Genomic DNA, 16,693 nt, shown 5'->3' with positions numbered 1-16,693 from the left:
AAATAAATCAAGGCTTAATTCCATGCTGTCCGTGATATAGATCCAAATCTGAATTCAAGTTGTAAACCCGGCTGTCTGCAGTGTAGGTCGAAGGCAGTAGTCGATATAATTTGAATTTGAATTTAAAATTATTTATAAAGCGCACGTTCACCAGCGGTTTCATGGCGCTACAACTTGCAGGTGACAGGGCAGAAATGGCAGAAGCTAAAATAAAGAAATTCGAGCTGCAGGAGGGCTAATGGAAGACTTTGGTGAACAAGTGAGCTTTGAGCTGTTTCCTGAATTGCGGATAAAGAGTTAAGGCTCTGAGCTCAGGAGGCAGGGAGTTCCAAAAAAGTGGAGCAAGGGTCGTAAATTTCGATCCTCCCCATTTCTTCCTCCGGAATCGCGGGACTGTGAGAAGGGATTGGGTGGATGAACGTAGTTCCCTGGTAGGAACATAGGGGAAGATCTCAGAAGAGATAAAAGCCGGTGCCGTGCCCAGTCGAGCTTGGAAGGTGATGGAGGCCAGCTTGAACTGGACACGTTCACGGACTGGGAGCCAATGCAAAGATTTGAGGAGGGGGGTGATATGGTGGGACTTTGGCAAATTAAACAACACGCACGCCGCCTGGTTCTGAATCTGCTGCAACCGCCTTAGAATATATGCAGGTATACTGGCATATAGGGCGTTGCTGTAATCCAGGCGGGAGATGACCATTGCCAGGGTAATCAATTTCAAAGCGTGAAAAGAAAAGAAACGGGACACCTTGCGTATAGTGCGCAGTGAAAGAAAGGAAGAGGACACCACAGAACTAACCTGGGAGTGAAGGGTGAGCTGGGAATTGAGCTTGATGCCTAATGTTTTTACTGAGGTAGAGGGGACAGGTGGAGAGCCTAGGGAAGGGGGCCAAAACAAAGGAGACCAGGGACTGGATGAACCACCCGTCAACACCAGCTCAGTCTTGTCTGGGTTGAGTTTCAGATCGTTGTGGTTCATCCAGTCTCAGATGTGAGTCATAGTAGATTGAAAATTAAAGACAGAAGACGGGGAAGAAGACAGATTAAAGACAAGTTGGAGGTCATCCGCATAATTATATACGGTGACCTCCATGTGCTGCAGTGAGAAAATAAGAGGGGCGATGTAAAGGTTAAACAAAAGGGGTGAAAGGGAGGAGCCTTGGGGAACCCCGCACTGAACTTTCCGGAAGCCCGCAGTAAAGTCACCCAGGCGAACCGCCTGGGTGCGGTCCCTCAGGAATGAGGATAACCATACCAGGGCGGTACCCCCGATCCCCGCCGCCTTGACATGGGAAAGTAAGATGGTATGATCGAGAGATCGAGGAGGACCAGGGCCTGGGTCTGGTTGGTATCCATTCCCTCCCTGAGGTTGTCAATGACCGAAAGTACTACGGACTCCGTAGAGTGTGCGGGGCGGATACCGGCCTGGCGGGGGCTAAGACCCTATGCGTCTCCACAAAAGAGCTCAAAGTGAAGATGACAGGAGACAGGAGGAAAAAATGTGACGAAGAATGTGGGAGGGGCAAGGGTCTAAGGGGGAACCAGATTTGACTAAAGGGATTATCGAAGTCAGGGCTTCGATAATCGATATGTCGGATATAGACATAAGTCTGTGGTGATGTGCGCTGGGTTTGCAGGGGGCCTGTGTTGAAGAGGCCCACGATAATGGCGGCAAACACGTGGCAGGGTGAGGACCACCGCTCTGGCATATTCTTTTGTCTTCGTACAAGTGAACCATGCACAAGGCGTGGCCTATGTATTTATACTCTCACACTGGAGTTCCATACGTTAGACCAGCCTACTCCGCTTCCGCTACAAGGGGAGGAGACAACACAGCGACATGACCGAGATCTTCCTCAGTGAATAAAATAATATGGTTGCGTCCACTGTGCAGTACAGTACATGTATCAATACTATATCTCCACATGGAAAGGTTTGTTGTTTGTATAATGAGTTGTGTACAGCATATCACTGGTACACTTGGGATTGTGTGAATTATTGTTGATGTGCGAGTTTTCTTCCTTATACATACTTGGTTGCCACTTCCCCAAACATTCAGCTATTGTGCGGTTGAAGGGATATGGTCTTTTGGGAAGGTCCATTGTCCTGTTCTGCACTGCCTCGTAGGTAGTATGGGGGAGTTGTTCGGGAGTGGTTATGGTGTTGGTGGCGCTGGGTGTTGCGATTTTGTTGGGTGTTGGAGCTGCACGATTAGTACATCTATCATATATTTGTCTTTAGATATGGCCGTGAGTTGATTGTAATTCAGGCAGTAGATCATCAACCTTCTTAAACCAGTTAAATGTTGATGTTAATTTGTTACTGGTATGTGGGGTTATTGCCTGTTTTTAGGTAGCATTAAGATTTGGCTAGTTGTTGAAAATATGAGGAAGCGGTCTTTTTTTCAACGGGAACGCCTAGTTTGTATATCATTAGCGTTAGTTGTGGTTTTGGTTTGTGGCAATTTTGTTGGCAGAAGGAATTAATGGAAGAGTGGTGATATTTGCCGGTTTTACTAGGTTGAGAATGGGATGATAATTTAAAAAGACAGAAAAAAACAGATATGCCTAATGAAATTGTCAATTAAAAAACCTTTGAAATTTACTGAAAAAACCATAGCTTTCAGGTATGTTATAGTTAGGAATTAGCATTTAAAATACCTTAGAAATTAACTGAAAAAAAACATAGGTTTCAGGGGTGTTATAGTTAGCTGGACATTTCACTCATACAAAATCATTGAAATTCCTCCGTTATAGTTAGTTGTACTAACTGTAACTCGTGCGCCAGCAATCCACTGCTGATGATGTCACATATTACATCATTCATGACATGGTCAGTGACATGTATCAATGGATTTGTACGAGTGAAATGTCCAGCTAACTATAACACTCCTAAAACCTATGTTTTTTTCAGTGAATTTCTAATGTTTTTAAAATGCTAATTCCTAACTATAACATGTCTGAAACTTATGTTTTTTCAGTGAATATATATATATATATATATATATATATATATATATATATATATATATATATAGCAGCAAGCTTCCTGTAAACCTCCCAGGTTCAGAAAGGGTCGGGACACTCCGGGATGCTTCAAATTTGTTTATTTAGCAACAACGGTTACAAAAGCCAACGTGTTTTGCCTTACGCCCCCCAAGGCAAAAAAAACCCCCAAAAAATGGAAAATCGCGGGGTGCCCCCCAAAAATAATATTTTTTGTTGCCTTGGCGGTCCTTGTGGAAACCCATGAGCAGGCCTAGGGGGTCAGGGTGCTTCTACCCTGCCCCCTTTTTGAGTTCTAAAACTTCTAAAACTTCTCGAGCACGAGCTGCATGCTCAGTGGCTTTCAACACTTAAAACCAGTAGAACACAAAAAGGGGGCAGGGTAGAAGCACCCTGAACCCCTAGGCCTGCTTTTGGGGTCCCACAAGGACCCCCAAGGCAAAAAATGTTTTTAAAAAAAAACCCGGTATGTTTATTTAAAAATTACCCCCCAGGGGGACCAAATTGTGGGGGCATAGTGATAAAGAAGTGTGGGGGTTCCCAATCCCCTCCCACACAGCCCTGGGGACCGCCGCCCTCTGGGACAAAGCAACGCAGCCCCCTGGCGCATACTGGATGCTCCTGGTGGGCTAGTTGCCTCCCACGGACCCCCAGAATGCAAAGGGAATTAGTTCCCCCTCTGCAAACACGCCCGGGGACTGCGTTGCAGAGAAGTGTAAAAAGGGGCATAGCCTCATTACACCTCTCTGCAATGCAGCCCCTGGCACATACTGGAGGTTTCAGGTCGGCTAGTTGGCCCCCAGGGACCCCCAGTATGCAAGGGGAATTAGTTCTCCCTCTGCAAACGCGCGGGGGCTGCGTTGCAGAGAACTGTAAAAAAGGGTGTGGCCTCATTACACCTCTCTGCAATGCAGCCCCCTGGCGCATACTGGAGGTTCCAGGTGGGCTAGTTGGCCCCCAGGGACAACCAATATAAAAGGGGAATTAGTTTCCCTTCTGCAAATGCACCAGGGGGCTGCGTTGCAGAGAGGTGTAAAAAGGGGCATAGCCTCATTACACCTCTCTGCAATGCAGCCCCCAGGCACATACTGGAGGTACCAGGTGGGCTAGTTTGCCCCCAGGGACCCCCAGTATGCAAGGGGAATTAGTTCCCCCTCTGCAAACGTGCCCGTGGGCTACGCTGCAGAGAGGTGTAAAAAAGGGTGTGGCCTCATTACACCTCTCTGCAATGCAGCCCCCTGGGGAATACTGGAGGTTCCTGGTGGGCTAGTTGGCCCCCAGGGACTCCCAGTATGCAAGAGGAATTAGTTCCCCCTCTGCAAACGCGCAAGGGGGCTGCGTTGCAGAGAGGTGTACAAACATTTTTTATTAATTTATATTAAAAATATATAATGTAATTTAAAATATAATATATCTAAAAATAAAAAATTTATAATAATGTAGTAAATCACTATAAAAAATATAACAATGATTACATTAAAAAATTGTCATTTACAAAACCATTGAAATTCACTTAAAAAACCATAGGTTTCAGCCACGTTATAGTTAGGAATTTGCATTTAAAAAACCTTTGAAATTCACTGAAAAAACCATAGGTTTCACACCAGTTATAGTTAGCTGGTTATTTTACTCATACAAAACCTTTGAAATTCCCCTGTTATAGTCAGTTCAGCTAACTCGCACGCCCGCAATGCACTGCTGATGATGTCACATATTACATCACTCATGACATGGTCAGTGACATCACTCATGACATCACTGATGACATCTCAAATGACATCCCTGATCCCCCCCCAAACTTTCAGGGAAGGACCGGGGCGCCGCGAGGCAAATTTGAGGAAATTTTCAGGCAGATTCCTCAACCAGCGCCAAAGTTATTCACAATAGAATGTTGAGATTTTGCATTGAAAATAATCCTAACTATAACTACCTACTGGCGACCGCCAGTAGGTAATACATATATATATATATATATATATATATGTCATCAAGGTACATATATGTTGAGTTATACGTAGTAAAACTTTGCTTACCTATAGGAACTTACCTTCCTGATATGTTCATCATCGACATTCTGGACACAATGTTTTGTCTCACGATATTTTGGTTTCCGATTTACTGTCTATACATCCTGGACTGCCTAGGGTTCTTGTCTGTTCATTTTATCCAACAAATGGCCTAAGTCTCACACAGAAACTCACATACATAGGCATGCACACACACATACACACATGAATAGTCTATCTTTCTTACCCAAATACACAGAGAAACCGGTGCTTGAGATTAAGCAGATCCAGGGAGAGGCTGTGTCCTATGACAAACAGGTGTATTAATGTCCAAGCACAGATTTAACCTTCCTCGTGAGGTATCCCTTTGGTCCTGAGTCTTTTCCTTACACTGTTAATCATCACAATTAAGGTTGTCAATGTAACTTGACTTATGAGTCCCAGTTCATAACTCGAATACTCTGAGCTGAGGCTTCCTTCTGTGCCTGAATGGGTCCACTTGCCCTTAAACCACAGGAATTACATTTCAACTCGTTGCTTCTCATTGCCAGTGCTTCTTTAATTTCTGGAGGACTCTAGCACCTTCCACCTGAAAAGAACACGAAATGATGGTAAGAAAGGCTGCATAGCCAGTCTCTATCCATAGTGATAGAAGCTTGACTTTTAAAGCAACCGGCCCTGCCCTCTTCCTTTCTCTGCCCCTCCCCTTCCATTCTCATTGGTTGAGAAACATTCTGGCAAATTCTTGCCACTCCTTGCCTCTCCACTTTTGGTCCTCCTGTCATGTGGCTCCGTTGTCTACAAATCTCCAGCTCTCACCCCTTCTCCTCACCAACAGTCCTTGGCTTTCTCTGAGTTCTGGTGTATCACAGCTGTCGGGATTATCCCCAATGCCTGAAACAGCCAGTTCTCCATTCCCAGGGGTGTGGGTTTGCTCTATCCATTCCGGAACAGGGATTCTGGTGAACAATAAATATGTTTGTGCTGTTTTGGCATGCACCTATTTAGCGTTATCTCTTGTTAATGGTCATCTTTTATCCTCCCGCTGCAATACGTCTTCCTCCCAGTCACAGGGGTCTCTGGCTCGGACCCTTCACCCTCTAGAGTTTGTTCTGGGTTTATCCTGAGTTCACCTCTCACACATACATACATACTGAAGCACCTCAATCCATGTGCCAATACCGGTATATGGAATAACACAGACATACAAACATTCACACAAACAGCAAGGACATGCAGACACATAGACACACAAACATTCACGCAAACAGCAAGGACATGCAGACACATAGACACACAAACATTCACACAAACAGCAAGGACATGCAGACACATAGACACACAAACATTCACACAAACAACAAGGACATGCAGACACATAGACACACAAACATTCACACAAACAACAGGGACATGCAGGCACATAGACACACAAACATTCACACAATCAGCAAGGACATGCAGACACATAGACACACAAACATTCACACAATCAGCAAGGACATGCAGACACAGACACACAAACATTCACACAAACAGCAAGGACATGCAGACACATAGACACACAAACATTCACACAAACAAAAAGGACATGCAGACACATAGACACACAAACATTCACACAAACAGCAAGGACATGCAGACACATAGACACACAAACATTCACACAAACAGCAAGGACATGCAGACACATAGACACACAAACATTCACACAAACAACAAGGACATGCAGACACATAGACACACAAACATTCACACAAACAAAAAGGACATGCAGACACATAGACACACAAACATTCACACAATCAGCAAAGACATGCAGACACATAGACACACAAACATTCACACAATCAGCAAGGACATGCAGACACATAGACACACAAACATTCACGCAAACAGCAAGGACATGCAGACACATAGACACACAAACATTCACACAAACAGCAAGGACATGCAGACACATAGACACACAAACATTCACACAAACAACAAGGACATGCAGACACATAGACACACAAACATTCACACAAACAACAGGGACATGCAGGCACATAGACACACAAACATTCACACAATCAGCAAGGACATGCAGACACATAGACACACAAACATTCACACAATCAGCAAGGACATGCAGACACAGACACACAAACATTCACACAAACAGCAAGGACATGCAGACACATAGACACACAAACATTCACACAAACAAAAAGGACATGCAGACACATAGACACACAAACATTCACACAATCAGCAACGACATGCAGACACATAGACACACAAACATTCACACAAACAGCAAGGACATGCAGACACATAGACACACAAACATTCACACAAACAACAAGGACATGCAGACACATAGACACACAAACATTCAAACAGACAACAAGGAGATGCAGACACAAAGACACACAAACATTCAAACAGACAGCAAGGAGATGCAGACACGTAGACACACAAACATTCACACAAACAACAAGGACATGCAGACACATAGACACACAAACATTCACACAAACATCAAGGAGATGCAGATACATAGACACACAAACATTCACACAAACAACAAGGAGATGCAGATATATAGACACACAAACATTCACACAAACAACAAGGACATGTAGACACATAGATACACATCACTTTGATTGTTGACTGGTTTTGGTGCAGTTTTATTATAATATTCTTAGGTTATTATAGATTCATGATGGATTTTCCATATTATGCTTCGCATCAGCATCACACTGTGATCACTTGCTTAACTGTATATTGTATGAGGTGTAAACAGCTATGTGCGTTTGAGGCAGTAGAAAGCTCTTAGTGTTTTTTAGAATGTGAGTATTGTGGGGGTTACTGTGCTTTAGCCATAGAGAGGGGACTGGGGAGGTCTATAGCTGCCACTGCTGCAAATGTTTGCAGTTATCCTGCAGTGTTTGACTTTTAAATGCAGGACTGGCTTTAGGGCAGTGCAACATTTGTGGCCGCACTTGGCGCTGACCTCAGGTGGGGTGATGTGTTTAGCAATAACTGGCGATTTAAAAGCAGCTGATGCAGGGTTCCTTGTGCCTACAGATTACAGACACCAATTCATTTGTCTTGGTAACTCTTGTGATTAATGTTCTTGCTAGAGAGAGATCAAAGTTTTGCCTGGTGACAGTTTTCACTCCCCATAAAGTTACGCAGAGGGTTAATGTGCCTGCTGCAAAAAACATGTCTGTATTTAAAGTGAATAGCTGAGTGGATTAGAAAAGCCAGCCTTTACCAGCGCTTTAAAACAAATGAAATGTATGTGAGAGAGGGGCTCTAGAGAGATGAGGAGCCCTTCTGCCGGGTGGTGGTGAGGGAATCTGAGCAGGAGGTCATGGGAGAGGGGGGCTAATAAAAGATTGTTGCACCAGGCGCCACCAGTGCTAAAGACGGCTCTGTGTAAATGCCATGATACCTGGACGTGCCTATGTATCTTGTGATATCTGAAGGGGTGGATTGTTAATGCACATAATACTTCTTGGAAGTTTACATCTGCAGCAATATTGTTCAAACAATCTCTGCAGAATAATGAGTCCATACATTTCATTTTTAACTCTTAAAAACACTTTTACCCTTGCCTTTTGGTCCTTAAGCATGTTAATGAAATTTTAACCTGATTGCTGTTTCCAGGGTGTTCCCTTTTGATGACATCTACAGCTTGTGTCCGTGTGTGCTTGTCTTTCAGTTACTTTAAACACCGCCTACCCCCAGCTGGCTCCATACAGACATGTCAAGAAGCTGATCTCGCTGCCTCTCCTGGTCTCGATTGGTGTCAATGGTGTCTGTGCCCTGGTCATCCTGGTGTGTACCTTTGTCTTTGTCCAGTACCAGCCATGGTACGGCCCCACAGACGTCTTCAGGTAGAAACAATCTGCTGGGTTCAAACTTTCTTTGATGCCATGTGAGTTCATGTTTAAACTCCAATTCATTTTCTGAGCCTTCTATGCAAAAAATTTGTATTCAAAACCTAGGCAGACCAAAAGACCAAAACTAAATTTTGGAGAAATAATCTAAATATTAAAAGCCTTTACGTTGAATAAATAATGAAGCACTTTGAAAAAAACTGACAAAGGGTAACAAGAAAGAGCTACATTGAGAGCAGGGATAGTATAGAAGGCTGGGTGTGGGATAGAGGTAGGGTGTGGGGAAAGCACCAGGCTGTAGGCTAGGGTAGAGGTGAGGGTTGTGGGATAGAGGTAGGATGTGGGGAAAGCACAAGGCTGTAGGCTAAGGTAGGGGTGAGGGTTGTGGGATAGAGGTAGGGCGTGGGGAAAGCACCAGGCTGTAGGCTAGGGTAGGGGTGAGGGTTGTGGGATAGAGGTAGGGCGTGGGGAAAGCACCAGGCTGTAGGCTAGGGTAGAGGTGAGGGTTGTGGGATAGAGGTAGGATGTGGGGAAAGCACAAGGCTGTAGGCTAGGGTAGGGGTGAGGGTTGTGGGATAGAGGTAGGGTGTGAGGAAAGCACCAGGCTGAAGCATGGGGTAGGGGTGAGGGTTGTAGGATAGAGGTAGGGCATGGGGAAAGCACCAGGCTGTAGGCTAGGGTAGGGGTGAAGGTTGTGGGATAGAGGTAGGGCGTGGGCGAAGCACCAGGCTGTAGGCTAGGGTAGGGGTGAGGGTTGTGGGATAGAGGTAGGGTGTGGGGAAAGCACCAGGCTGTAGGCTAGGGTAGGGGTGAGGGTTGTGGGATAGAGGTAGGGTGTGAGGAAAGCACCAGGCTGTAGGTTAGGGTAGGGGTGAGGGTTGTGGGATAGAAGTAGGGCGCGGGGAAAGCACCAGGCTGTAGGCTAGGGTAGGGGTGAGGCTTATGGGATAGAGGTAGGGTGTGGGGAAAGCACCAGGCTGTATGCTAGGGTAGGGGTGAGGGTTGTGGGATATAGGTAGGGCGTGGGGAAAGCACCAGGCTGTAGGATGGGGTAGGGGTGAGGGTTGTGGGATAGAGGTAGGGTGTGGGGAAAGCACCAGGCTGTAGGATGGGGTAGGGGTGAGGGTTGTGGGATAGAGGTAGGGTGTGGGGAAAGCACCAGGCTGTAGGCTAGGGTAGGGGTGAGGGTTGTGGGATAGAGGTAGGGTGTGGGGAAAGCACCAGGCTGTAGGATGGGGTAGGGGTGAGGGTTGTGGGATAGAGGTAGGGTGTGGGGAAAGCACCAGGCTGTAGGATGGGGTAGGGGTGAGGGTTATGGTTCTGGAAGATGTGAGGAATAAGTTTGGAAACAGAAGGTCACACATCAGTAATCCATGCAAGTTCCCCAGCTGTGCTGCGTGACAGGGAGAGGGCAGGGATTTACAGAGATATGGGGCATTCTGCTCTCTTCTTGTGCTGCCCCATGTGTGCTGCCTGGCGCCAACAGAGGCCCCCTTGACCCACGGTGCAAGGGTGCCTACACTAGGGGTAGGATTGGTTTTTTTTGCAGAGAGTGACCTCTTCCTGCACAAAGACAATCCTAAGTTGCATATTCCTCTTTCTTTGTGTGCTGCAGCATACAGGAAGCAACAAGGAGAAATAGAGATTTGATTTTGCATCGGGCTGAGCCACAAAAGTGAGGCAACACCGATGCAAAATCATAGCGCATCTGGGTCAGAGTGAGGTGGAAGAAAATGCCTAGAAACAGGTTTACTGTTGGAGCGAGCACTGTGCTGTGCAATGGACTGGGACTGGTCCTTGAGGGGGTTGTTCTGGTGAGGTACTTCACCGCCTGCAGTGAGTGGGGAAGTCAGCTTTAGAACAGACTTCACAATTGATGTTCAGGGCCATGAGTGTGAGAAGAGTCTGCAACGGCTTCCTGTTTTCTTGAGCTTCTGAAGAGCTGCTACCAGAAGTGAGTGTTGCGATATAGTATGTACCCGCTGTCAGATAAGGCCCACCTGCAACACAATGCTCCACAGGACTGTAGGCAGACACATTGATGAAACTTCACTCATCTTTACAGATACTGAGGTTTCACCTGGCTGTAAGGGCACATTTTGGATACTTGATTCTTGCAGGATGTGTGTGTGTGTGTGTGTGTGTGTGTGTGTGTGCGTGTGTGTGTGTGTGTGTGTGTGTGCAATGTTTGGACCTCAGTATACCCATGGTCGACAAATTGTACAAAAATGCATCCCTTGTTCCAAGCATGGTGCTAATGGAAATATATCTATTAGAAATATATCAGAAAATATCTATATTTTTCCTGCTACTAAATACATTTCCATTCCTAAACATTCCAAACATGATTGGACAGACATAGGATGAGGTGTGCCTGTAATAGTGCTCACTTTCTGCTTGTGCACCCACACTTCCCCAGCTGCTTGTTGCTGCCAGGAGGGCTTTGTAGATGTAGCAGTATAAACATTTTTTATTTTTACTTTTACCACTGTTTTTTCCCCCAAGACTTTGAGAAAAGAATCAAAACATGCTTAAAAATGGTTGTTATTAATTTTAGAACTGTATCAGCTTTGATGTTTGCCTTTGGATTGTATGAGCCCTGTGATTGGAGACTGGTTGCATGACCAATGGTGAGGTCAACAGCTGTAGATCATTGTGTCAGCTATGGTGCCTTGGTTCAGGTGGGATGCAGGTCGGTAGGCTGGGAGTGCCCTTCTATAATGCATTACATGGACTTCACTACTACATTTCACTTGATATTGTTTGTATCTTAAAAAGTATACAGTGTTAAATACCACCAACAACCACCAACACACAAGTTGTACCCATAGATTTTTTTTAATCGCCTAAGAAACTGCAACTTTAGAATTCCATTTGGTGCTGATAAGGATCAGTTTCAAATAAATCGAAAGTGACATTGTGTTAAAAAAATGTATTACTTGGGGCTCGATCTGAATTTTGTTGAGTTAAAAAGGTACTGTAGTGTAGTTCCTATTTTCCCAATAGGCTCTGCGCATTGTAATAACATAAACAGCAGTGTAGACGTAGAAGTGCGGTCTTCCAGGTCTCTACTGACTATGTTAGACTTAATTAGTTTTTGCCAGCTAGCTCAGAGGTCACTAGAAACTTTCTCGAATGAGCAGGGAGGAGTGAACTTCCCTGATTAGACAAGAAGGGATTCAGTTTCTGACAACCGCATAAACATGACAACTTTGCTCCCTCAGAATAAGAGTCAATCTCTAGAGTCGTGTGAAAACAATAGACAGCTATTTCCCTCAGTCAATCATGCATACTTAATTTCACCAGAATGCAGAGAAATAGAGAGACGGCGTTTTCAATAAAAGGTGTTATTCTATTGAGCAGTCTTCTTTCTCATGCAAGAGAAATAAATTGCTACAGTTGAAATACGTATTATAAAGTAAAGTGCGCACTGTAAAACTAGTATTAATAAATAATACTGTAAAAGCATTGATATGGTTTCTTAGCCATATGATACTTTAAAATGGATAAAATATATACATACATAAAAACATTGACTAACAAACTCAACTGGTGCTTCTAAGATACTCTACCCCGGTGTACCTGACCTAAGCCTAATAAGAGGGAAGTAGTAAGTAAGTTGCAGTTTTAAGTTAAGTTAGGTTTTTGCCAAGTATCGGAATCAAGAATTCTCTCTAAGGTTTTAATCAGCTCCGTACCTTGGTTATAGAATGAAGGAGGTCTTGTATCTCGTTTCTCAGGACTCGATCTCCCAGCAACCCGCGAGGGTGACTTGGGAACACCGGAGCTGGATTTTCTCGGCTGGAGAAAAAGACAGCGTCTCTCAGTGCGTCAAAGGGAGGGGCGTTTTCCTTCGACTCTGGCAACAGCTGGGATCTTGGACAAGTAGAACGTCGCTCTGCTCCCCACCACCGTGTGTTTGCTTAAGGCAACGTTGGTATATTTATACCTGAAAAATGCCGGGTTTGACGTAAGGTTAGACATAAGACATCACTAAGAACTAACAGTTCTTTCTGGACTCCAGGAGTTCTTGTGCAAATCAAAACAAAAGCAGGGGAATTCCCGGGCATCTGGAGGCTTGGTTTGTTTAAAGAACGCGTTGTGCTTTCTAGGAGTCTATAGGAGTAGCCTTGCCGTGCTTTGGACTTCATGGGCTATTATTAAATATGGATATGATTCTTATACCTTTATAAGTATACTATTTATTATAACTGCATATGGGCATGAATCGGGAATATCGAATTAGGGTCCTAGATAGAAATACAACAGTACTTTGAGTTTCTACTGTTTCCTCACTGGGGCTATAATCACCTTCCTTGTAACCTTGTAAAGCCGATGTCTTTGATGATGTACCAGTCTAGTTAAGCACTCAGGACGCATACTTGGAACAAGTCAGAATATGTGCAGGCCCCCACTGGGACACGCTGCGGGCGTGCTGCTACTGTACCACCGGATTGGCTACCTTCACCAGTTTGTAGATTACAGATGCGCGCCAAACTTGCTAGCACATAGTTTCCATGCCCTGCTTTCTTACCCCTATCAGAGTGAGTTTTTGAAAACAGCATCTGTGGTGCTAAATTGGGAAGGACGTTTATTTACTATACCGCATCGGGGTTTTGCTCAAACACACTTGCTGACAGCCGACTCTGGCTTTTGAAAATTCAATTGGAGTTATCCCTCGGATTCCTCCATACCCTTGTTAGAACCAGTTTTAGTCTGAGTGATTCTGATTCCTCATTGGCCGGAGGAGGCCATAATTGGTAGGACGAAACGCAATGACTCCCACTATCCAGGATCAACGTTGTTCAGCTAATAAAAAGATATATATATAAAACCCACAGGGTCTTAGGCCAAAAAAACACTATTAGAGGCAATTAACTTGATCTCTGCATTAGTTTTTTCATCTTCTTTATAATCTTATATTATGAACTGATAGATTAAAGTATTTTTTAATGTATTGGCATTTATTATTTGTTTTGTAAAATTGATAAAAGTCTTCTAAATAATTAAATAGTTTGAAAAATCCATTTTGCACTCAGTGACCCCGTTGTCTGACTTGGATGCAGCAATGCTTCTATAAGTTTAAGCAGTACTTATTATGTTTTATGTTCAGAATAATTTTATTAAATTTTCTGAATAAATGACATAAATAGACCATACAAAAATGACAATATGGTCAATAATACCTACACAATTTATAAATGTAATTAATAGCAAAAACTAGTAAAGGCCATTATATTCTAAGAAAATATAGTCAATAAAAGGAGAAAAAAATAGTAGTAGAAAGGGAAGAAAAAAGGGCAAGGGAAGGAAGGTAACATATTATATCTTCTTACATAGAGTAGAGTTACTAATAACATATAAACAATGCAAATACAGAAATTGCAATATTAAACAAAATAAATAGTGGAAAATACTATCATAGTAACAAATATGAATCAATAGGTGACTAAAAGGACTGCTAAGAATGAGAGTTATGATTAATTCCATGTAGGGATAATTGCGCACCTCTTCTTTAATTATCCAGGACCACCAAGCGTGAACAGATAAAGATGAAGCATCTTTCCAACAAAAAGTGATTGATTTTAAAGCAGCTGAAATTAAGAAATTAAACAATTTTTCTTCCGAGTCATTGAGATGATGTTCAAGAGCAATCAATCTACAAATCAATCTACGCACACAAGGCCCTCTACGACCTAGGACCCGAATGCCTCAACAAACGACTGTCCTTCTACACACCCACCCGCCAACTACGTTCATCCAATCAAGCCCTCGCCGCAATTCCATGCATCCATAGATCCACCATGGGAGGTAGATCCTTCTCCTACTTAGTGGCCAAAACCTGGAATTCTCTCCCCACTCACCTCCGCCTTACACAGAACCACCTCTCCTTCAGAAAGCAGCTAAAAGCCTGGCTATTCGATAAGTAATGCACCCACCCTCCCTCAAGCGCTTTGAGACCCTCTGGGTGAGTAGTGCGCTATACAAATTACTGAACTTGAACTTGAACTTGAAATTAACAATTTGTATGAAAGTACATCTTCAATAGGTAATATATTTTGCATAATATCCCAAACTTCAGACCAAAATTTTAAAATTATGGGGCATTCAAATAACATATGTTGCAAGGACCCAGGGTGAAATTTACAATGCCAACAGGTATCCAATGGGAGTAATATAGCACGGAATAGACCTAATGGGGTTCACAAAGAATTGAACAGGATATATGCATTTGTCTGATCGAGAGACACAGGTAGCCAACCAGAAATACTATTAAGCCAAATAACTTTCCAGGAGTCAGTAGATAGAGAAAGGGAAAGTTCATTATTCCAAAAAGTTGAAATTGCATTAAGATTGGTACCTATTGATGTAGCTAATTTTTTGTATAATATGGATACTGCATTGGAAGATGCAGATATAGCTTGGATATAAATTATCAAATCTGTTGCAACAGTAGATGGGATACCATGCGGGAATGAGTCTAAAATTGAATTACATAAAGATTGATATTTAACAAAATCAACATTAGGTAGCATATCAAAAGGAATAAAGGCATTATCACAAAGTAAATCTTTAGGATAAAATATACCAGCCTTAATCCATGAATTCCAAAGATTTTTATTTCTATTTAATGTAATAACATAACTATTCCATAGTGATAAATCAGTAGTAGCATTCATTGGGAAAGCAAAATTTGAGTCTAAATCATTAAATATTAATTTTGAAGATTTGATAATAACAGAACGGTGTATAACTGTAGACTTATGAGACATAGTAAGCAAGGTGGGTAATGGGAAAGGATGAACAATTGATTTTTCTATATTAAACCAAATAGGAGGTCTGAGTAAGGAGGAAGAAGTGAACCACAGAGAACTTTGTTTCAATATAAATGCTTTATGATATAAAAGAAAGTCAGCTAAGCCGGAACCTGCATGAGATTTTGACATTGTTAGTTTTTTGTAACAAATTCGAGGTGGTTTATTATTCCAGAAAAATTTTGATAACATTTTATCAACATCTTTATAAAATTTAAGTGGAAACTGAGTAAGGATCATAGCAAGGGAATAACATTTTTTAGGGGCAATAGTCATTTTATTAGACGCCATTCTCCCCCACCAAGTGAGGTGAAGGGAAGACCATTTAGATGTTTTATTCCTAATTTAATCAATAATAAAATTACTGTTTAATTTTAATATTGTTTAGATGGACGTCGAAAATAAAATACCAGCATATTTTAATACATTTTTTGCCAAATAATATCTGAGGTAGGCAACATGTCAGGGGTGCAAAGGACATTTAAGGGTAAAAATTCAGTTTTATTAACATTAAGGGGCCCATTAGGATGGCGGGCGGATTGCCTCTGCCAGGGTAGCAGTGGCCACCGCCACCCTGGCGGAGGCAATCCGCCCGCCATCCTTCCCTGCATTCCCCCCCACCCTATTACGATGGCGGAGGGGACCGCAGTGGTCGGAAAGACCGCCCGCCTGTTTTCCGCCCCGGTCGCATAGCGGCCGGGGCGGAAAAGGGATAACATGGTGGCGGTGTCTATCAGACACCGCCAGCCATATTAGAATAGGCATTTCTCAATGCCTTTCTGTGGCGGCTATGCCGCCACAGAAAGGCATGCAGTGTTCACTCTGGGGGGCCCCTGTGGGCCCCCAGAGTGACGGGCAAAGGGGGGTTATTATAAGGAACAGTGGTCCACAGGGTTACATTTTCACAACAACAAATGAAAATATAGACTCCAATCAGTGCTATATTAACCAGGTTTTTCAGTGCCCAGCCG

General features: G+C 43.4%; 1 protein-coding gene across 1 annotated transcript in view; it reads left to right on the top strand.

The window, feature by feature from the left end:
• The window catches only part of LOC147700477 (putative cation-transporting ATPase 13A4), a 567,847-nt gene that overhangs the window by 460,209 nt on the left and 90,945 nt on the right, over positions 1–16,693 (top strand). Inside the window, exon 28 of the mRNA XM_086928422.1 lies at positions 8,730–8,904. Within this exon, the coding sequence (XP_086784548.1) occupies positions 8,730–8,904 (175 nt within the window). The remainder of the gene's footprint in view (positions 1–8,729; positions 8,905–16,693) is intronic.

The sequence above is a fragment of the Lissotriton vulgaris genome, chromosome 7, assembly GCF_964263255.1.
Source record: "Lissotriton vulgaris chromosome 7, aLisVul1.2, whole genome shotgun sequence".
In the NCBI taxonomy this organism is placed as follows: Eukaryota; Metazoa; Chordata; class Amphibia; order Caudata; family Salamandridae; genus Lissotriton; species Lissotriton vulgaris.
Note: the sequence above shows the minus strand (reverse complement) of the source record. Positions and strands in the feature narration are given on the sequence as shown.